The sequence below is a fragment of the Chironomus tepperi genome, unplaced genomic scaffold, assembly GCF_022539635.2.
Source record: "Chironomus tepperi strain 1889 unplaced genomic scaffold, CSIRO-AGI_Ctep_v1 contig_376, whole genome shotgun sequence".
NCBI classification, from domain to species: domain Eukaryota; kingdom Metazoa; phylum Arthropoda; class Insecta; order Diptera; family Chironomidae; genus Chironomus; species Chironomus tepperi.
Genome location: NW_027226498.1, coordinates 2251731 through 2274295, shown reverse-complemented (window position 1 = coordinate 2274295; position 22565 = coordinate 2251731). Strand labels below are relative to the sequence as shown.

The 22565-nt window shown below is 31.1% G+C and overlaps 2 protein-coding genes across 13 annotated transcripts; one reads left to right on the top strand and one right to left on the bottom strand.

Moving 5' to 3' along the window:
• Positions 1-2509: 2509 nt before the first annotated feature.
• Positions 2510-10397, top strand: LOC139096164 (LIM domain transcription factor LMO4.1-like). Of its 12 annotated transcripts, XM_070647829.1 has the most exons (5): positions 2510-2803; positions 2923-3044; positions 4087-5716; positions 5981-6122; positions 9727-10397. In XM_070647829.1, the coding sequence occupies exons 3-5, from the start codon at positions 5244-5246 to the stop codon at positions 9940-9942; spliced, it is 831 nt and encodes a 276-aa protein (XP_070503930.1). In that variant the 5' UTR covers positions 2510-2803; positions 2923-3044; positions 4087-5243; the 3' UTR covers positions 9943-10397. The 12 variants fall into 12 exon arrangements, with proteins under 12 accessions (XP_070503930.1, XP_070503932.1, XP_070503938.1 ...); XM_070647831.1 differs by lacking the exon at positions 2923-3044 and having other exon boundaries at positions 4098-5716; XM_070647837.1 differs by lacking the exon at positions 2923-3044 and having other exon boundaries at positions 2510-2861; positions 5188-5716.
• Positions 10398-17661: 7264 nt separating this feature from the next.
• BBS1 (Bardet-Biedl syndrome 1) lies at positions 17662-20236 on the bottom strand. Its single transcript, XM_070647840.1, has 7 exons — positions 20126-20236; positions 19805-20064; positions 18987-19720; positions 18613-18757; positions 18273-18559; positions 18057-18216; positions 17662-17954 (listed from the first exon to the last, which is right to left on the bottom strand). Exons 1-7 carry the CDS (start codon positions 20134-20136, stop codon positions 17767-17769), a joined length of 1785 nt encoding a protein of 594 aa, XP_070503941.1. The 5' UTR covers positions 20137-20236; the 3' UTR covers positions 17662-17766.
• Positions 20237-22565: the final 2329 nt, after the last annotated feature.

Here is a 22565-nt window from a genome sequence, read left to right as displayed (position 1 = left end):
AAAATGCTTATTGAAAAATAAACAATCGCAAAATGCTTTTATAAATAAATCACTTGTAAAGTACAAGTCAGGCAGCAGAAATTTCAATTTAAAATAAATCATCCCTCCCATTATTGCGATCTCTCTTGAGCTTTTTTTGTTGCTTTGCTTCCATTCTACGTTCTGTGTTGTATCATTATTATGCTTCTTATAGTTATGTTTTTAGACGAACAAAAAAAAAACAAATAGGAAAGAGGAAGGTGGTGGCTTAAGGAGAAATTTTCTGTTATTATTCCGGTAAGTGAATGTGCATGCAACATTACCCAAAATTTCATTTAACATATTTTTGCAATGGGATAAAGTAAATGATAATGAATTATCCTCTCGAGAACTTTTTATTGCATTTAACTATAGAGGAAAAAATAACAAAAAATCTGCATTTATTTCTCTTCTGATCCAATAATTTACCAAAATGGCTTTTATGAAGTTTAATGGAATGAAATGTTTGGTGAAGTATTTTTTCATGCTGCTTTTTTCCCTCAAAGTTTTATTTTCCCAACAAGCTTGAATAATGAAATGAAAACGAGTAAAATATTTTTGCACATGACTTGAATACCGAAAAATTGCGATTGCATGAATTTTTCACTTTTCATATACCGTAAACAATTTTCATAATTGAACAAATAAATGTTAAACATTCTATCTTCTTTCTCCTCTCGCTTCTCTTCAATTTCATCATATCAATAAATATCATGAAATGATTTTCACATATCAAAAAACTCAGGCTCACAATTTTTTGATAGACATTTTTTGCGTGCCCATGTAATGGTATTATAAGTGTATATTCGCACATGCCTCTGAAAATTTCAAAATAATTCACATACGATGAGAAATGAACAGAATAAAATAATAAAAAAGAGAGAGAAACAATTTAGAAAATTAAATTTCATTGTTGAATATGTTTTTTGGTGGGGGTGTTTTAGCTGACAATACATAAAGCTAGCTGAACGATACATGGAAAGAAGGATGAGAATAAAGTCTATTAACTAAATTACAAATTTCCTTCTTTTTTTTCTTGTCTGTACATATTGCGTTATAGGAAAAATGGATCACCATCGATTTGGATCGATTTAAAAATTGTTCTTGGATATTTCCTGTAATAATGTAGATGGTATGGATATGAATATTGTTATTGGTAGTTCATTAAAAATACCTAATATCGCAACATCTTTATTTATGGTAAGAAGAAAATAAACATAATAGTCGACAAGTTGAAAAATATTAATTTATAAAAACACTCTGAATATGGTGATATACCAGTGGTGATAAACCTTTTTACACAAAGCCTCTCTATATCAAACAAATATTTGCATACATCACATATAAGATTTTTCATCCCACCGGTGAGATCCCACCATAGTGGGAGGAAAAAATCATTTACGAAATGAGTAAAAATAATCGCCGACAAACCTTAATAGGCGAAAATGTGTTAATAAAAACGAAAAACAAGAAATGAAAAGAAGACGAAAGTGGCAGTGAAGGAAGAAAAATTACAGAAAAATAGAAGCGAAAATTAAATAAAAGTAATTTCTCCAAGTCTCAAAACTTTTTCTTCTTCATCCTTATTTTTTTGGTCAGAGAGAAGTGAAAGCCACCCCTTCTCGAGATGGCTGGTGAAAATTTCTACCCCGAAATCCCAGAGCATAGAAGGAAAGGAAAATGGCATAATGAGAAAAAGACAAAAAAACAGTAAATGAAGTTTTTTAATTAAATCTGATTTATGGGCGATTTCCATTGACGTTACGTTCATGAGCTATAGAAAAAAAAGGTATTGTGTTCGCATTATAATTATAATGAAGTTGATGATGATGCTGATGGGATATTTTTCCACATTTCTTCTAACCTTAACAATTTGGAAAATATCTGCCAGCCATCATCTCCCCAGCATTCATTATATCATTCCTTTTTGTTCTCAGTTTATTTTTCTACAATAAATTTATTTTTTAACGTTTATAAATTTCTACTGTGGCGTGCAAAAGAAATGCGCTAAAAATCACTTGTTGCTGTTCATTTTTTTCGACTAACGCATCATAAGTTTCAATTTTCCCAACAATTTACATTCAAATAGGGAAGAAAACGTTTTGGGAAAGAAATAAATTCAGCATAAAACTTTTTTCATTTTCTCTTTCTTTTATTTTATTCTGTTTCTATTGCTTTTCGTTGCCCACCACCCTGTATGGTGTTCCATTTCACTCATACCACAAAACATTCCCATTCCACTTCCATTTTCCTTATGGTTATATTGCAGATTTAATTCAAATTTTTTTCAATGCTATTTTCGCATCCATTTAGAAAATTGTTTACTGATTTTTCTTTTTTCCTTATTCGTAACTCTCGCTTTCTCTTCTCTCTAGATTCACATTTCTCTCATTTTCCATGATTTTTCCATTCGGAGAAGAAAATTCTTTCATATTCGGATGGTAAAAATTACAGAAACACAATTTATTCATCGCATTGTAGTATCTGTTGTTCATCAGAACGGTTCATTATTTTCGTGTGGAAAACTTATAAAGTCACATGTAAAAGACAGGCAGCACATTATCCTTTTCACTGTCTGTTACTGAAATGTGAAAAGTAAGAAAGTTTTATCAGAATATAAATTGAATTTATACAGACATACACATGAAAAAAAAGTTTATCATGAATATGGAAAAGAAATTTATCGACAATATAAAAGTTGATGTGTGAAGCAGTTGTAATAAAAATATATAAAAAAAAACTGTTAAGAAAAAGAAAATTATATAGTGACAGTTAAAAAAAGGGGGTAAAAAAGAGAAGAATGAAAAACTTTTTAATTAAAACGACAAAAACAACAGCAAAAAGTTTGTAATTTCAATTTGTGCAAATTGTTTCATTAATTAAACGTTTTGGCATTTTAATTAGACGACTGTGTGTCGTACATACATAGAACTGAATATAATATAAGAAGTACAGACGTATAAACAAATCCAAAATCTGTATGATTATAGCACAACCATACGGAGACACAAAAAGATACACTAACTGTGAGGAATAGAAGGCGATTATCGAGCAAAGAGTCTCAATGCTAATTAACCCGTTCATTACTAGCGTAACACATATGTAACGCTAACTTTTACGTTAAATTCTCTTTTAATATTGATTAAACTTACAACCAGATTAATAATTATCATGTAATAATGCATAAACTTGCATATTTACTAATTTAAATTACTGCAATATGCAAATTAGTAAAGTTAATTAAGTTTAACTTTTGTGTTGCAAAATGTATGATTTTCAAACTTAAAATTTTCAGTCTTTAATCCACATTTTTAACCAGAAATCAAAAGAATATTAAAGTATAACGTCGAATATTATCAAACATAACTTAAAAACACAAGAATAGCTTAATTAAATACATTAACTATTCGCTGATAATAAATGTTACATATATGTTACGCTAGGATTTTGACGACATTTTGCCTGTAACATATATGTTACGCCAGTATTTTACAAGTGTTTTATTGATTGAGTCAGAAAATAATTATTTAATTATTTAATATGATTTAACTAATATTTGAGCGTTGTTGTTTTGTGCATTAGTTAGTTATTATGAAATAGTTATTTTTGGACAATTATTTTTAAAGAATAGCTCATTTCAGTGGATTTTTTTACATATGAATTTTTTTGATATGAAAATTTGAGGTGAAACTTTTCAAGTGATTTTAGGTCTATTTAAAGAAATGACATCCTTCTTTTGGTGCTTCAGGTGATTAATTAAGGTGAAAGAAACTCCTTATACATAGTTTGAAAGCTCCAAAATAAATAGTTAAGAAATTATGATGTGTAATGTGAGAGTAATTTTTTTTTAGTTTTTAACAATTCTGTGCATAGTTGAATATATAAATAGGACTCAAATGATCAAATATGGCACTAGATCAACATTCGAGCTCTGTTTGTTAGTCAAAAAAGGAAGGAAAAGGAAAAATTAATGAATAAAAATTTTCAGTGGTGAAAAAAAAAATGTTTGCAAAATACTAGCGTAACATATACGTTACACTAAACTTTTGTTAATTTAACTAAATTCAGTCATTAAATAGCTTCAAACTCTTCGTAATCCTTATTTTTTATCTATTATGCATCACCTAAATGCATTCTCAAGTCCTAAAAAAACTCCGTAAATAACGGGTTAAGTAAAATATAATAGCAGATATAGTGAGAGTAGAAGGAGAAAAGAGCAAGAAAAAAGGGTGTTGTTACCGGAGTTAGTTGCTTAATTAATTAAATTGTGTACACGCCGTTTGTGTTATGGGAATAGCAGTATAATATGATGGGGTGGCGCATAATAATCGAATATACTATGTGCTTTCGTAGATACTGTTGCCTCATCCATACAACTTAACGAAGCTAATTTATCCCCACTGGAATAACATTTACACATCATTGCCAAATGGATTGTATTTTTCGTAATTTTCCTTCTGTGCAAATTCAATTAAAATGAGAAGCGGATTATTTGAATGAGTAGAAATTATATTATAGTGTAGTATGGTGGATACAAATCACAAGTGGTGTTGTATAGTGAACATGTTAGTGGGTTGAGTGTTGTGTGGGGTTGAGTTTAATAAATAGCAAGCATCAGCAAGCAGAGCAACAGCAACAAAAAAAGAAAGGAAGAGGAGGAGAGAAGAAAATAGAAATTAATTAATTAATGAAAAATACATGAACCATTCCATCTTTCTCTCTCACTGTACATCGTCATCCTCGTCGTCGTCGAGTGTTAAATGTGTTTTTGTTATACATATAGAATACATGCTGTAGATATTTAGACATTGAATTGGTGGTAATATAATATCACATTTCGTCATGACAACGCAAACCATTAAATGTGTGAATTAAAGAGAATGATATATATATATATACAAATATATGGCAAATTAAGAAAATGAAATTTAATACTGATATCGAATAAACATCAATTAATTATCAAGCTATAAAGCCCTTAAGATAACAATAACTAGAAGGATTTTATCTTTTATTGCCAAAAATTGTTTGTTGATGTTTTTTTTTCTGTGAATCATAAGAGAATAGAGAGGAAAGAAAATATATAATTAATTACAATTTTACAAGTGTTCCTACTTATATCTTCTCTATAATCATTTATTATCTCATTCATCAATCAATCAATCGAAGGAAAAAAAATATTTCTATTGAATTAACAGACACATTGTGATTATAAATAAATATAAATGAAAATGGGATTAACGACACTCCAACATCAACAGCAGCAGCAGCAACAACAAAATCAGAATCAACAACAGCAACCATCGGCTGTGCCATCAGTATCTGATATAACATCACATCACGGATGTTCAGCAACAATGCAACAGACATGTGAGACATCATCTTCGCTATTACCAAAAGAATGTGCTGGCTGTGGAAAAAGAATAGTAGAACGATATTTATTGAAAGCTATAGATCTTCTATGGCACGAGGATTGCCTCAAATGTGGATGCTGTGATTGTAGACTTGGTGAAGTAGGCAGCAGTCTATTTGTGAAAGCAAATTTGATTTTATGCAAGCGAGATTATTTAAGACTATTCGGTAATACCGGTGCATGTTCAGCTTGTAATAAAATAATTCCAGCTTATGAGATGGTGATGAGAGCTAAATATAATGTTTATCATTTAGAGTGCTTTGCTTGCTTCGCCTGTCAACACAGGTTAGTATATAATAAAAGTATTTTTGCGTACGTTTACAAGTCTACTTACCTCCCTGCTGCCATTCCATATATGTTTACATTAAATTCCCATAAATTCAATTTGAGTGATGACTTATGAGTGAGAGAAAAAGTCACATTTACAAATTGGATAAACATATACCAACATTCATAAACTCCATCCAACATCCATGTCACTATGTCAAACCAAATGAAAATTCTATGAATTACTGAACATTCTTTTTTCTTCTCCTTATTCTTATATAGATTTTGTGTTGGCGATAAGTACTATTTATGTGATAACAAAATTTTATGTCCATACGATTACGAAGAGCGACTTGTATTTGCTGGTTTAGCAGATAATCCGACAAATTTAGCACATATGAAGCGTCAATTGAATAATTTGCAGGTAATACTTTTTTCATGTTTTCAATGTGCTTTACTTTTGTTGCTTCTTTATTTTTTTATACATAATTTAAATGTCAGATTCAAACACGAGAAAAAGTTGTGCTGTATGTAAAGTCAAACTGACATAAAAGTAGATTGATGTAAGTCCAATATCCTTTTCCATTCTTCCTACCAATTCTCCTTTACTCTTATTCAACTCCAAAAAACCGGCAAACATAAAATTTCCATTAACATAAAGCTCAGGGAAAAGTTATTTCATTCATTTCTCGAGAGTGAGTTCGGAAAGGAAGAGAAAAAAAAAATGTGAAAAAAAGAAAGTTTCGACAAAATCGAATTATTCTCGTACCGAAAAACGCTCTTTGCATTGCATGATGTTGTTGTTGTTTGTCGTCTCCAATATACATTTCCATCCAATCCATTTAAAGCATCAAGTGAAGTTTATCGATTGAAAATTGCTAATAGAAATTTATTTTCTATATAAACATGTGCTTTGAGCAAATATAAATTCACTTACTTTGATGATGTTGATGATGATGACGATAATAATGGTGAATGATTTTTTATGTGCAGTGCATTGAGCTTCTTGCTTGTTTTCCTATTTATGTTTACAATCATTTTCCCATTGTTCTACGAAAACTATAGCTTTATTGCTCATTTTTATTTAACTACCTTAATCTGCAAGTCTTATATTCAATTACAATAAATAATTTAATTCATTATGAATGAGCTCATTAGAAAATAATAAGGCGTAATTAGAATGAAAATTATTTTTGATGAGGAGAGAAGTTTTAAGGAGCATTTAAGTTGAGAATGCTTAGTGCTTATCGAACTTCTAATGCATAAAAGTATTTACTCATATATTTTTGATGTGTGGGTGTAAATACAACAAATTAATTGGGTATTAACTTTTTTGTAATAACCATTTTAATTGGAATCATATACTTCTGTGGTGTTTGTGGGCAATAGATAAATTCAGCATTTGTAAATGACGTTAGATTTTCGTCAAAATCCCATTTGTCGGTCAAATATAACACACCCAATTGCTTATATTGAAACTTCATATAGTTCCCAAGTAGACAAGGAGCATAGATAGTATACTCATTGTCTGTTAGGGTTGAATGAATTCGTGACGAAATAAACTTAGCAATTTGTATCCATATTAAAAATTTGGATTTCATGCACTTTTGTCAAGACATTGAGTTTTGAAAACATTTTGATAAAAAATGTCGAACACCATTGCTATATCTTACACTTAAAATTAAAAAGTGTATATAATAATTTCAATAATAATTTCTTTGCTGAACAATGAGCATGCTCACGATGAAACTCACGAGTATATGATGAAACGGGCTCATTTGAAGAATTTCTCACTGGCTTATTTACATTATTCAATCAAATTAATTAAATTTTAAATAAAAACCTCATCCTACCTTATTTATTTTAGAACTTGTAATCATTGACTCATTCAGCATATATTTATTTTAATTTCCATAAACATAACATGTAAAATTTCTTCTTACCACAATAAATATTTTTCATGTGTATGTGTATTTTCTATTTCATTGCTACACGATTTTGAATAAACTTTATAATTAAATTAAATTAAATTAATTGAATTTAATTAATTACTTTCATTCATGTTCTTCATGATATCTACCTCCCTATATTCGCACATTTGTATATATACATACACATATGTTATCTGTACGTATTCACTCAAAATTCTATACAAAATTAAATTAATTTCAAAATATGTTGACTGTCAAGAGGTTGTCCATACACACTTTATTCATCGTATTAATGTATGAAAAAAAACCATTAGATTGGAGAGAAATTGTGTGGACAAAGTAGGGAACATTTTTTTATTTTTTAAACAGATGCTGATTACTATGAGATGACGGCAATAAGATATATGTTTATATCAGTAAAATTATAAGAAGGACAGTAAAGTGCTTTCTCTAAATGTTTGTTTTCTTCCGTTTTTGTGACTATTCTCATTCTACTAGAATTCTTTACAACAGGAATGAGCAATAAAAAAAGCGAAACATTTTCTATAATTATATGTTGCCATCATCTAATATCTGTCTGACATCCTCTAAACAATAACAGTATGGTGTCAATTTTAATTGAGAGAAACGGGCATTTGGAATGGAAATTGTGTGTATTTTACGATACTATATGAATAGAGAATATTCAATCAATTTACTTTTTTTACTAATTTGTATGAGGTTTGTGAATAGGTGAAATCAAAAAGTACATGCATATCTTGTGTTTTATAAGCATAATAGAAACTCATCAAGTGAGATAGTTTTTCATATTTGGCAGTTTCTTCTAATTATCAAATATAATTTCAGAGGTATCGTACCTTTTCGAAATTCATTTTATTTCCATTTGTAGCCTCATTAAAATATAATGAGTTCAAAATGCTCCTTATTTTGATACATTCAAGAAGTTTTATAAAAAAAATTTATTTAACAAATAACTTTGAAATCAAGAAAAGATCCCGAGTCCATTAAAACATTTATCAAAAACCAAAAGTGATAATTTTAACCCAAATGTAAGTAACCCCTTCACCGCCAATTCAAAATGAAAAGATAACTTTTTATTTATCTTCAAAAAATTAAGAATTAAAGCAATTTCCATTTGCTTGGCTCTGCTGTGAGACATTAATCTTTAAATGCTTCATCATAAAATTCATGATATTTATAGCAACTTGATTCTCCTTCCTACTCTCTTCCATCCACAACTGCTCTTTTTACATGCTTCTAACTATTTAACATAATTCTTTTTAACATTTCACAACCATGTGCCCAAGACATCAAGGAAAAAAATTTCCTTTAGCTTTTCTTCTCATTTTTTTTTTTTTTTTGAAAAACAACATTAATTGAAGAAGTAATCAACAAACTTTTACTCATATTTAATGGGTAATGTTTTTGTTGCTACTCCTTAAGAAGAAGAAAATGAGAAGAAAATAAGCTGTACACGAAAGATGAAGAAAGAAGCAAAAGGAAAAATGAACAAAAATGTTGTTTTGTTGGTAGAAAATTGTTCATTCAATTTTATTTACATTCATCTCACTCCACGGTTTTAAGCATGGCAGAGGGAGCAGCAAGTAAACGAGCAGAGCAGAGCAAGCAAGCGAGCAAGAAGTTTATATTCCCTTGCAACATTTCTTTTTTTCTTCTTCTTTTTTTCAAAAATTAAATGGAAAATTTATAATGATGTTGGTTTTTGGTTTTTCTTCCTCATCATCATGCGCATCCTCATTCTTCTTCCGTCTCAACTCGCCTCACAGTACATTTTATTTGAATTCCTTTTTATACGAAATAATTGAGTTTTTATGTCTAATAAGCCTCGTTATAAAATGACATGCTCATCATCATCAACATCATTATCATCATGAATTTGATTCTTTACCCTCATTCATATGCAATACATTGTACAAAGTAAATAATGTATCTTAGTCTCCCTTTTTTTGACTTTGTGATTTAATATAATTCCTCCTTTTGTTGATTCATTTATTTATAAAATAATAACGCAAACAACACCAGAGATTTTTTTTAATATTTCTCAATAATAAAACTAAGAAAATTGTTTTGTTCTAGCCAGTCACAGAAAGTCGAAATAACAGCATGCCTACCACTTCGAGTCTAGCACGATTTGGACCAAATGTGCACGAACATGCCAGCACAAATGACTCATCAATGAGTTATCATCGTATACGACCCGACAGAGATGACGCATCGAGTGGTTACGACTCACCAGATGATTCAGAATCATTTGAGAAGCCACATCAGCTTGTTCAACAGCAACAGTCATAAATTGTATATGAATAATAATAACAACGAGATTTTTTCATTATTATTATTATTTTATGAAAATTTTCTTTACAAATTTCCCTTATATTATCGTCGTCCATGGGAAAATTGGCAAATTGCTAACCACAACCAACATACAAATCAGTCAATCTCTTATTATTATTTTAATGGTGGTATGATAACTGTAATAACAAACTTCCATTTGAAAAGGAAATAATTATCGATGTAAAACAATTTTATGTTTCTTTGAACAAACAAAAATTTTTAATTGATTCGTGAGTATCAATACGATGGAGAGACATATTAGGTACATAAATAAAATAATTAAACGATTTCAAATGAAATGAAAAAATTAAAAAATTGAATAATAAAATATTTTAAAAAAATATTAAATAACTACTGCAAAATTAGTGGAAAAGTGGATGAAAACTTATTTTTTATTTTTGTTATTTCATGTATAAAGCGAAAAAATATTAAGAATAATAAAAAATATAATGACAAATATAAAATAAAGACGAGTTTTTTGAATAAAACACAATATTGCAATTTCACTTTCTTTAATACTTTCTAATGATTTACAATATATTTTGTTAAAATTGTGGATTTTTGAAATATTTCATATTTTTGATAAATGCCTCAGAAATATTTATTTTGTGACACTTTTATTCAATACATAAATCTTATATAATTTTCTATTTTAAGGACCAAATGTATGCTATTTATTCATTTTGTTGACTGTAACGGCATACTTTCTATAGGGATTATGTCGATTGCCCATTTTCACTTGCCCACTGATTGTTTGCCCACTGACATTTTCCCACTAGTCTTTTTCCCACTGGTACGTTTGCCCACTGGTACTTTTGCCCATTGATTTTTTCCCCATTCATTTTTTGCCCACTGGTACGTTTGACCACTGGAAGTTCTGCCCACTGCTTCTTTGCCCACTGGTACTTTTCCCCACTGATTATTTTCCCACTAGCTTTTTGCCCACTCGTACGTTTGCCCACTCGTATTTTTCCCCACTGGTACGTTTTCCCACTGATTATATTCCTTCAAAAGCAATGCGTTTGAAGCCCTGCCTTGACTGACTTCCTGGCTAGACAAAAGTTCTACGCAGGAAGAACTTAGAGACTTCGGGGTTTTTGCATTCAATAGCGCAAAATTCGTAGAGGTGGTTAACACTTTTGGTTTTTTGGACTTAACTTTATTGTTTTTAATGGAAACATCATTGATAAGTAATTAAGTAAGTAAGTATCTCAACTGCATGTAATTATTATGAGTATATTGATTCTCGATTTTATTATTATGGAGTATTGTGTCTGAATTTCAACTGGATCTTTTTTTTAAGAACATTGTGTGTCTGGAAGTTAGTTAGATCTTATTATGTTGCACATTTAACGATTTTCGATCGAATAAGATCCAGTGAACATCCAGAATCATTATACTTATTTACTTACTTCCTTGGCGAAGGCGCACGAGGGCCTGTCTTTAGATAATTTCTGCCCGCTTCTGATTCCCAGCACTTTTGCATCGTTGCTCACACAGTAATCTCATGAGCTTACTAGTCTACCTCCAGAATCAATATACTCATAATAATTACATGCAGTTGAGATACTTACTTACTTAATTACTTATCAATGATGTTTCCATTAAAAACAATAAAGTTAAGTACAAAAAACCAAAAGTGTTTACCACCTCTACGAATTTTGCACTATTGAATGCAAAAACCCCGAAGTCTCTAAGTTCTTCCTGCGTAGAACTTTTGTCTAGCCAGGAAGTCAGTCAAGGCAGGGCTTCAAACGCATTGCTTTTGAAGGAATATAATCAGTGGGAAAACGTACCAGTGGGGAAAAATACGAGTGGGCAAACGTACGAGTGGGCAAAAAGCTAGTGGGAAAATAATCAGTGGGGAAAAGTACCAGTGGGCAAAGAAGCAGTGGGCAGAACTTCCAGTGGTCAAACGTACCAGTGGGCAAAAAATGAATGGGGAAAAAATCAATGGGCAAAAATATCAGTGGGCAAACGTACCAGTGGGAAAAAGACTAGTGGGAAAATGTCAGTGGGCAAACAATCAGTGGGCAAATGATCAGCGGGCAACCGAACCAAACCCTTTCTATATCATCCTATGTTGCATAAACAACATGTGCACATTTTTCAATCTCATAAAAGATGTTATGAAGATTTAGATTCAATGTGATGATGTTACTTAGTATAAACAGAATGTCTTTGACTTATGATTTATTTATTATTACATTAGATGTCATCACAACAGAAGGTTAGTAAAGCTATTATTATTGTTATTTTAAATAAAAATTTTCATAAAATCAAATATTATTTGGCAATAGATTTTATTTTAATTTATTAGGGAATTACTGACTTCTTGCAGAAGCGTATGGGAGATTTCAGGGCAATTCCGTAGAATGGTAGTATTCCGTTCGCTAGGATATGTCACTGCAGAGTATCCATTTTTACGGCAAATAATGCATTATGCCACTCGGGGCTATTTGAATATATTTTTACAAATAAGATTTTAAATTAAGAAGCTACAAACCTATAAAATAAACATCGCTTCCAAATATATTATTTTAACAAATGTTAAATTTTTAAATTGTGATTTGGCATGAACTTTATGTGGAATTGCCCTTTTTATAACCAATTACATTGATTATGTTATGAAAACATCTTATGGATTTGAAAAAAGGTATCCAATACGAATGTTGAAGGAGAAATTGATGGAGAAAAATGTAAAATAAAATAAAATGAAAACAAATATGTATATATGGGAAAATGGATGGATAGAGAGAATGTAGAATGAGTCAATTGACAAATGGTACTTGCTTGATACAAGCTTATGTGACATACATTTTCCATTAGCATAACTTTCATCTAGTAAATGGCAATGTAATTTTATTCAATTGCTTTCTTTTTCTACAATTTTTCCTTCTTTTTTCAAAGATTGAAAAAATCCCTGCTCTTTCGGTTGTTGCCATTCTTTTCTTCCTTTTTTCGTTTCTTTTCTCTGTAACTGCCAATATTCCTAATCCATTTAAAAACATCAAGTAAAGTGAAGGTATATTGATTTGAAATTGGTAATGGAATTCAATGTTTCGGAGAAGATATTGCCCATATATTGCCAATACTTTAGTTCACTTTTATTCTTTCATTTTGCTTGCTATTCGACACACATTGAATTTGAGTTTAACATAAGAAGAAGAAAAAACTGAGTTATTTGTATAAAGTTCATATAAAGTTCATATATTTTCTTACATCCCACCTCATTCCAAACTGTATGCAATCATATGGTAAAAAGCTTATTACAAATTCATTCAGTAGAAGATTGAGTGAAAAAAGAGAAAGGACAAGAGATGTAGTGATGATGGAATAAAAGCTTATTCCTCTCCATCTGTTGTATGTTTATTTTGGATAGACGACTATGATTATTATGACGATGAAATGAGTCAAGCAAAATAGAACAAAACGAGTATAAATGGAAGCAAAAATTTTACCTCAATTTTTTCCGTAAGGTGTGCGAATGCTCAGTCACGTTCACCCTTTTTTGCTGCCTGATTTTCTTACATCCCACCTCATTCCAAACTGTATCGGACAAAAGCAATCTTCGAATAGAAAAAAAATAATGGTAAAAAGCTTATTACAAATTCATTCAGTAGAAGATTGAGTGAAAGGACAGTTTCTATCGACAGCTAAACAAGGACAAGATTGGAGATGTAGTGATGACAATGGAATAAAACGTATCTATTCGACTGATCAACTTTGCGGCATCATTGAACCTCTCCATCTGTTGTATGTTTATTTTGGATAGACGACTATGATTATTATGACGATGAAATGAGTCAAGCAAAATAGAACAAAACGAGTATAAATGGAAAAGGAAGGATCAAGAGCAAAAGCTGAGGAGATTAGAAGAGACTTTACCTCAATGCTCTTATTTGAATTTAATTGTAATCTAGTATGTGATAAAGAAGGAGTTCTAAAAGGAGCATTTCAGCGAGCTTCTAAACGCAGGTGGAGATGGAATTTCCACACATAACAGGCAATCCTATGAGATTGATGATTCCAGAGATTTCGAAGCACCATCATTAGAGGAGGTAGAGGCGGCTATTAGCAGACTTAAGAACAACAAAGCGCCTGGTCTCGATAACTTACCTGCTGAGCTGTTCAAGACGGGTAGTGAGGAGCTTGTTAGCACACTTCATCAGCTAATAGTGCAAGTCTGGATGGAAGAGAAGCTTCCGAATGAATGGATGATCGGCGTGATATGTCCCATACACAAGAAGGGATGTAAGATGACATGTTCAAATTATCGTGGAATCTCACTCCTTCCATCAGCATACAAAGTACTGTCTAAGATCCTTTCCTTGAGACTGGAGCCGTATACAGAGCAATTCTTGAGTGAATATCAAGCAGGGTTTAGGCGGCAGCGTTCGACATCCGATCAGCTTTTCAGCATACGCCAAATTGTTCAAAAGAGCTACGAGAGGAATGTAGAAACACATCACCTGTTCATCGATTTCAAATCAGCATATGACACGATTGACAGGGAGGGGCTGTGGAACATCATGTGGGAGTATAACTTCCCTCACAAGCTGATCAGATTACTCAAGGCAACCTTGGCAAAGGTCATGTGCAGTGTGAAGGTTCAAGACTCAACATCGGGCCTTTTTGAGTGCAAAATTGGACTGAGACAAGGCGATGAACTTTCTACGAAGCTGTTTAATATCGCACTGGAAGGTGTTTTCAGGAGAGCCAAGTTGGAATTGAACGGAACGATTTTCACAAAATCCATCCAGTTGCTGGGTTTTGCTGATGACGTGGACATTGTTGGTAGGAACATTAGGTCCGTTACCGATGCGTACTCTAGGTTGGAACGAGAAGCTAACAAGATTGGACTACGTGTCAATGAGGATAAAACGAAGTTTCTCATGGTCGCTGCAACGGAGAGATCAAGGAAGCTTGTGGGATCTCATCTAGTTATTGGTGATAAGAAATTCGAAGTAGTCAATGATTTTGTCTACTTGGGATCCATTATTAGCAATAACTACGACACAACACTGGAGATTAAGCGAAGAATTTTGGCAGCCCAGCGAGCATATTATTCAGTAAGACATATTCTAACGTCAAGGAAAATCTCAAGGCATGCCAAATTAACGATATACAAGACGCTCATCCGACCGGTAGTGTTATATGGTGCTGAGTCATGGAATATGACGGCTGCAGACGAACATGCAATTGGAGTTTTTGAGAGGAGGATTCTAAGAGTAGTCTTTGGACCTAAGAAGGAAGGAGACCAATACAAATGTAGGAGTAATGCGGAACTGTATCAGCTGTATGGTGAGGCTGATATTATAAAAAGAGTCAAAGTAAACAGGCTCCGATGGGCTGGGCATATTATCAGAAGACCTGCAGAAGCTCCACTAAATAAAGTCTTTAAATCAGATTTTGTGGATGGTAAGAGAGCTCGAGGTAGACCGAAAAACTCCTGGAAGGAAGCTGTTGATAGAGACAGCATTGCATTTGGTATTGGCAATTGGCAGGCGGAAGCCGGCGATAGAACCAGTTATAGGCGACATCTGCGGGAGGCCATGGATCACAACTGATCTGTACGGCCAGCGAAGTAAGTAAGTAAGTAATCCTAAAATAAGTATTTATTTTATTTACTTATCTTAATGATTTAAAAAATTTGGGTAAAAATAAATAATTTTAACAAAATATGTATCATTAGGAAAGATAGTCGTGGCTTAATTGAGATTCTAATAACTTTCAAAGAAGTAGGTAAACAAAAATAATTCTCAGATTCAAGGATTTTCAACAAACATGCTTATAAGGTCAAAAATCGACTGCACTCGTACTGTTTCATCCATTTTCGTACAGTTACTAATTTTTTCAGTGATTGTATTCCCAATATAAAAATGTAAGATCCAGTAGCATACAGGACTATCAAAGATCCAACTTAGTCTTACTAAAATTAGTTTATGAGATTGTTGTTGCTGTTATAAAATATTCAGAAATGTAGTAAAAAAGTTTCCGAAAGAAAAAATTGGATGGATAAGTTTGACTATCCAAACAAATAGATAAACAAAGTGACTTTAAAACAATGGTGGACAGCTTTTTTAAATTTTTTGAGGCGCATTAATAAAATAACTCAATGCAGCATCAATTTTTAAAAAATTGGGTAATATTTTGAATTTTTTGTCAGCACAAATGTTGCCCACCTCTGCATTAAAATCATATCACAACAAAATTTCAATGCATATTTACTTGAAACTACAAATTTATATTATAAACATCAATCGAATCATATCATTATGCTCTTTTGAACAGTACAATACACACATTGTACATATGAGTGAATAGACGATAAAAGTTGAGAGAGGTGGAGAATACACATATTGAAAGTTCAATTTGATCAAATTTAACTCGTTGAGTAGTGTGATGTATATAGTGATAGATACTCTCATGCATATTGAAATCAATATTTTATGCTTTTATGAATGCAAACAAGCAGATATGAAATAATTTAATATCATATCATGGCTCAGAGGGACAATTTTGTGTGCATGTTCACAATTTTCCGAGGCTATATGACTGTGTATATATGTACACATTGTTGCAGAAATGATGCAAGTGAAGCTACTATTATTTGGCAGTCACTATGAAATAAGGACAATCGTTTGATGATGAAAAAGCGTGGAAAAAATTATGATGATGATGAAAAAATATTGAACATGAAAAGCACGTGGGAGTGAGTAACGACTCTGAATGAGAGGCATCAGAGTCATTATACATTGAAAAGCTGTTAAATTGGCTCATAATTCATCAATGTTCATACACAAAAGTATGTACAATATTCATTTTTGCCAATCACGCATGAAAACAATTGAGATCACATATATGACGATAAGAGAGATACAATTTATAGAGAAACCTTTTTCATCCCATCAGGACATAAAAGTGTATTCAAAAAAAGAGAACAGCAGAAACTGATTTATTAGCAGCACCTCAACATCATCAGTCTCATTCCAATTATTATTTCATTATTTTTCACATGTAAAATGATTTTAATTTTCAGCTACATTTCGCTGCTATAGACTGAAAATAAAAAGAACAATTCTCATTCTCTTCATATTTCCATTACTGTCTATTTTTGCCCAGTCGTGTACATTCAATTCATTTCATTTAATTTTACAATAGGCAATGGAGCATGAAAAGAATGAGGAGAGCTTGTAGTATTAAAATGGGTAGCAGGGATCATAGTTGATAATTAATAGTTGCAGTATCATCGTGATGATGCAGTATAATTAAAAACAAGACAGAGTAGAAACGACGACGACGACGATGACTGAAAAAAGGAGAGAGTTTTTGAGCGTAATTGCATTCCCTATACACTCATAGCTCTACAATATTTATTGCTTCCATATTTATATACACGTATGTATGTACATACATATATTATAGAACTTTTAAAAAAATTCTCACACATCTAGAGTAATAAGCTCTATCATTTCTATCCTTACATATACATAAATTTATGTATACATTCAGTTAAATGAAGTTCATAATTGAGAGAACATCAAAAGCGTTTCAATAAAATTCTCATGATGCACATAAATCATAAATTTTTCTACTACAATGCACTAATTGGCTTAACTCAAACAGCTGAATTATGAACATGGGAGTGCTTTAGATGAAGAAAAAAAAACCGTATCAACAAAGGAAATTTTTCTGCATTTTATTTAGAATGAATTTAAATTATTTTCCTTTCTTTTTACATACACTCTGTTTATTTATGCTTATTAACAAGAAAATAAATTAAACTGTGCCGAGCATTTGTAGTTCTGGTTGCGGCAGTACAACCGTAGATGCAATCAATGGTTTTGCAAGTTTATCCTTCACAATTAAAACACGAACTATTGAGTTCTCTAGAGTCATATCCATAGGGAGTATATTTTCCGATGTTAATTGTATTCTTACGTTGAAATCGGTAATTAAAGGGATGCCTATATGAATGACAAATTTATTAATTAAGCTAGTATATTGGGTAGAAACCCAATGTAGACATATTCACACCGTATCATAAAAAGTAAGTTCAAATTATTTACCTGGAACCAGCGGTGTCAATTCTGCATACATTCTCTCAATTTTATAATGATTTGGATTTGCATGTAAGATTATTGCCAAATTCGTGATTATTTTTGTTGCGGAAATATTTTCTAATGTTAAAGTCAAAAGGAAATCTGGACCTAAGCCATCAACTTGTGCCTACAAATACAAATCATTTTGTTGAAATGATATTTTCAAGATGTCCACGAACTTACCAATAACTTTAATGGTGTCTGCAAATCTCCAGAAAATGTTGAATCGCCAGTTCTCAAAATATCAACTGTCACTTTTGCTGCTTCTAGACGCATTCGCCATAGTTCACTTTGAAAAATATTATGAATAGCTGCCGCATTTTCACGTTCACGTTCCATTTGTTCGAGAAATATTTTTGATTTCTTTGGAATACTTAAACTTGTTGATTCTTCTTCATGTGTATCTTCAGTTTCTAAAGGTTTTGAAAAGTCAGCAGTCCTTTTGAGGATTTTTATCAGCAACGAGCCGCCTGAAAAATATGCTCATTACTAATTGTATGAAAATTATTGTTGAAAAACATACTTCTTGTAACTAAAACAAGTACTTGCTCTTCAAGCCCGAGTTTTCCAAAATACATTGCTATAACAGATCCGTTAATGTTAAATTCATCTACAAGCTTTTTATGTGAGTAAAATTGGACTAATCCATTTGCCAGCGCAATGCATACCTTTGACGAATTTGGGAAAAAATTAAGTTTCCTTAATGAGCAAATCAGAGGCGTTTTAAAAAAAATTTAATTGATTTCTGCTTTGAGTTATGATAAAAATAGATGCATGCAGCATGTCGACAGACATTCTTACTAACCAAAAGACCAATGGTATTGTATATCTATAAAATTTTATCAAACCTCAAAATGCAAATATTATTGTCTGAAATTAATATCATGAAAATTTTACCAATGAAACCCCTAAATGTGGTAAAGAGACAGGCGTCATGCATGTTACAGCCTCAGGCATATTCAATGACCACAACATTTTTCCTTTCTTCGAATAGCACATAAGTGAATTACTCAAAACGACAATTGTTTGATCAATTTGCAATAATGACATAGACGTTGCTGGTTTTTCCAGTTTAACAATTTCACGTCCCTCAAGCCATCCTTTTCTGAGTATGCAAATTGAGCCTTCACGAGATGATATAATAATTTTGAAGTCATTTTGATAGGAGCCACTTGCTGAAATTAGATCTGGCGTGGCTTTAAAACTACAAGCACGAGCTTCGTGCAGAATACTAAAATTTTGCGGATCTATAATGAATATATCGCTTGCTTCTGTGGCAATAATTAAGCAATTTGGTTCTTTTTCTTCCTCGATATTCTTGAAAATTGTTGTCATGCAAACAATACCCGGCAATCTTTCGAGTTTCGGCTCTGAATTTTCTCGTATAAAATCTTCTCGTTCAGATTCACATAATGATATCAATTTTTGAGATAATGTCGACATTTGTGAAATGTTCATTGTCGATTTAAGATCATTGATTAATTTTTCATAATTTGCTTGTCGTTCAACTGACAATTTTTTCCATATTTCCTCCTCCAATGGTTCAATCATCAAACTCGGCATTGTATATTTGAAATATGGCTTCATATTTCGATAAAAGAGTATTGATGGTCCAACGCTTACCGCAATTACTGGAAATATATACCAAAGTATACATGAAAGGAAACGATTTTAATTCAAAATTATAATTGAAAATCAATTTTAATGAGATTTACTTGGCATTTTCGGTTCAATTTCATCAATATAAAGGCTTTGAACGGAACTTGGATACCCAGGAAGTGCTTGATCATTTACAACTTGATTGCCTTTGTAAACTCTCAAACGTGCTGGCTTATTCTCAAGAGACAATGGAACTTCTGCCGCAATAAGTTTATAGTAACTATCACACCTTAAATCACATACAGTTAAACAAGATGATATTGTTGTAAGACCTGCTGAGCCATCAGACAGTGCATCAAGCCAATGAATACTTTTTCTATTTTATTTAAATGCAAGGTTAGAATTTTAAAATTAATTTATTTTATAAAATTACTTACTTTTCCTCCATTTTCAATTGAAAATTTGTGTGAGCAATTTTTCAGATTCAGTCTTAATTTAGCCGTGATGCAGTTGAATTCAATACTTTGTAACTAATTATCCAATAAATTGGCAACAATATAAAATAAATGTCCATTCAACCTAGAAAACAGTTTTGTTTATATCCTCAGTGGTTGCTAAGTTACATTCAAGCATTAAAAAACACTGCCCTACTGGTTTTTGTTTACACACAAACAACACATGATATGAATGTGCTCTAAATCTACAAGTGGTCTTGAATTAATACAAAATCTTAACGTGTGATTTTTGTTAAAATTTGGAGATAACTCGTGAAGATAACATTTTTAAATTCCAATAAATGTACAGTTAAATTGTAATATTCATGTCAATATGCTGAATTATAACCAAAAAGGATTATAACCGTATAATTTTAAATTTCTGAGAACGGAGATAAATTAATTTGTATTCTAATTTGAAAATTTTTTGACACGCACAGTAATCACGAAACAATAAAATTAAGCATGATGAAATTTTCTACACCCCACTCATCCCAAAATAAACACACGCACTTAGAGGTGTTTCAAACGCATTTCATGAAAAAAAAAGATTATTTCACAGAAAATAATGAAATTGAGTTATCATATCGCGATTTTAATTAAATTTTTTCACGAATATTATACAAAACAAACGCGACCGAAAATTAATTCAAATGTCAATCAAGTTGATGATTGACGCACAAGAGAAAAAAAAAGCTACTGGTACTGAAAATTTGTGAAGGCATATTCATGCAACAAACGAGAAAGGAATGTTGAAGTATGAGACATATTCAAAAAAATATTAAATTGAAAAAAAATCCAGCAGGCAAATGGCAGTTGGGCACAAAAATGGAGTCATAATTTACCTTCTGTCATCAAACAATATGAGTATACGAGAAAAATGAGTGAAATGACATGAAAGTGGCGCACACAAAAAAGGAAAATTTTCATGTCATCGTCATATGATATGCATGTTATTAATTTTTGCCATTTTTTAATTTACACACACAAAACATATAAAAATTGAAATATAAACAAAAATGTTGCAGGAACAAAAAAAAAACATCAAGTGAGATGAATGGAAAATTGGATTTTTTTCTTGTGCTTTTTTGAGAGTGTTGGTTTTATGAGTGAGTTAGGATCATAGAATTTGAAATTTATTCAATGTTATATGTTTCATGATCTTCTAGTTTTTGTTGTGTTTGACAGAAAAGAAGATGTGGAGCAATTTTAATTAAATTTTATTAGAATTTGTGACAAGTTGGTAGGGTAATATCATCGAGGATAGAAATTTTAATGAAAAACATGTTCTCGTTAACTTATGAAATTCTGTGAAATTCTTTAATAATTTATGGATGGTTTCCTTTTTGTCGAGAAAGTTTTATGCTTAACATAAAAGTATAGGAATGTCATTATTCAAAGCATAATTGTCTTTTGTAAATGAATTTTCGCTCCGAGAGTTTTAATTAAAAGCCGAATTGAAAATTTTAATTCATTTATCTGTCACATGAAATAATTTATGCCTAATTTTTCTTAAAATGAGTTGAGAATCTTTATTAATTTGAAAATTAAATAATGATTTTGTAGTTTGAAATCTGTTCCTTTCTAAGAACCATATACTTTGTAAAAATTACATATCAATTTCAATTCAAGCTATTTATAACTTAGAGATAAGGTTACCATTAAATTTTCACTAAATTCCTGCAAATTTAGGTTGTTACTTTAATTTTGAAATTCACAATTAAATATCAATATCCATAGATGCAAGAATAACCGTTAAATTAAAATCTTCTCGCCATGCTTGGTGGGATATTACTCCAAGAAAGCACATAAACGTGCACATGGCGTGGAATTATATCCATTATATATAGTCGAAGTTCGAGCATTGCTTTACTAATGTAGTTAATTTATTAATTATTTAAGAACGATTTGGAAAAGTAATTCTCACAATAAATTCATCAAAAGAATTTATCCATTTTTCAAAAATCAGCAAGGAGTAAATGGAAAAGTTTAAAAGAAAAGCGGCGTTAAATCTTCTTTATATCCTCAAAGAAGAATTTTTCAATTTCAAGTCAACTTTTTAATTTAACCCAAGATGAGATAGAGAAAAAAAGAACTAGATGAAGAAGAGCGTAGAAAAGAAAATATTTTTCATAGTAAATAAATTTTATGTTCAACATCCCAGTTTTAATGTAAGAAACTGAAAAAAAAAGTTTTATAAAATTTATACATTCAACATTCAACAACATCTACTTACAGTGCACACAAGGAAAAAAATAATTAGAAATTTCTCATCCAAAAAATAATTGAAAATTTTTGCTGTTTTCCTTCTCTTTCTTCATCATCATCATCTAAAGCTCTATTACACTCTTCCCATACTTCTTGTTCTACTTACAATGAACTC

Excerpts from the sequence above, each read along its gene's own strand:
- BBS1 (XM_070647840.1), bottom strand. Across the intron at positions 19,721-19,804 it reads AATTGAACCGAAAATGCCAA|TAATTGCGGTAAGCGTTGGA; the intron begins GTAAATCTCATT and ends ATATATTTCCAG. Across the intron at positions 18,758-18,986 it reads CACATTTAGGGGTTTCATTG|GTATGCATTGCGCTGGCAAA; the intron begins GTAAAATTTTCA and ends AATTCGTCAAAG.
- LOC139096164 (XM_070647831.1), top strand. The coding sequence starts at position 5,244 with ATGAAAATGGGATTAACGACACTCCAACATCAACAGCAGCAGCAGCAA. Across the intron at positions 5,717-5,980 it reads TGCTTCGCCTGTCAACACAG|ATTTTGTGTTGGCGATAAGT; the intron begins GTTAGTATATAA and ends ATTCTTATATAG. Across the intron at positions 6,123-9,726 it reads GTCAATTGAATAATTTGCAG|CCAGTCACAGAAAGTCGAAA; the intron begins GTAATACTTTTT and ends GTTTTGTTCTAG.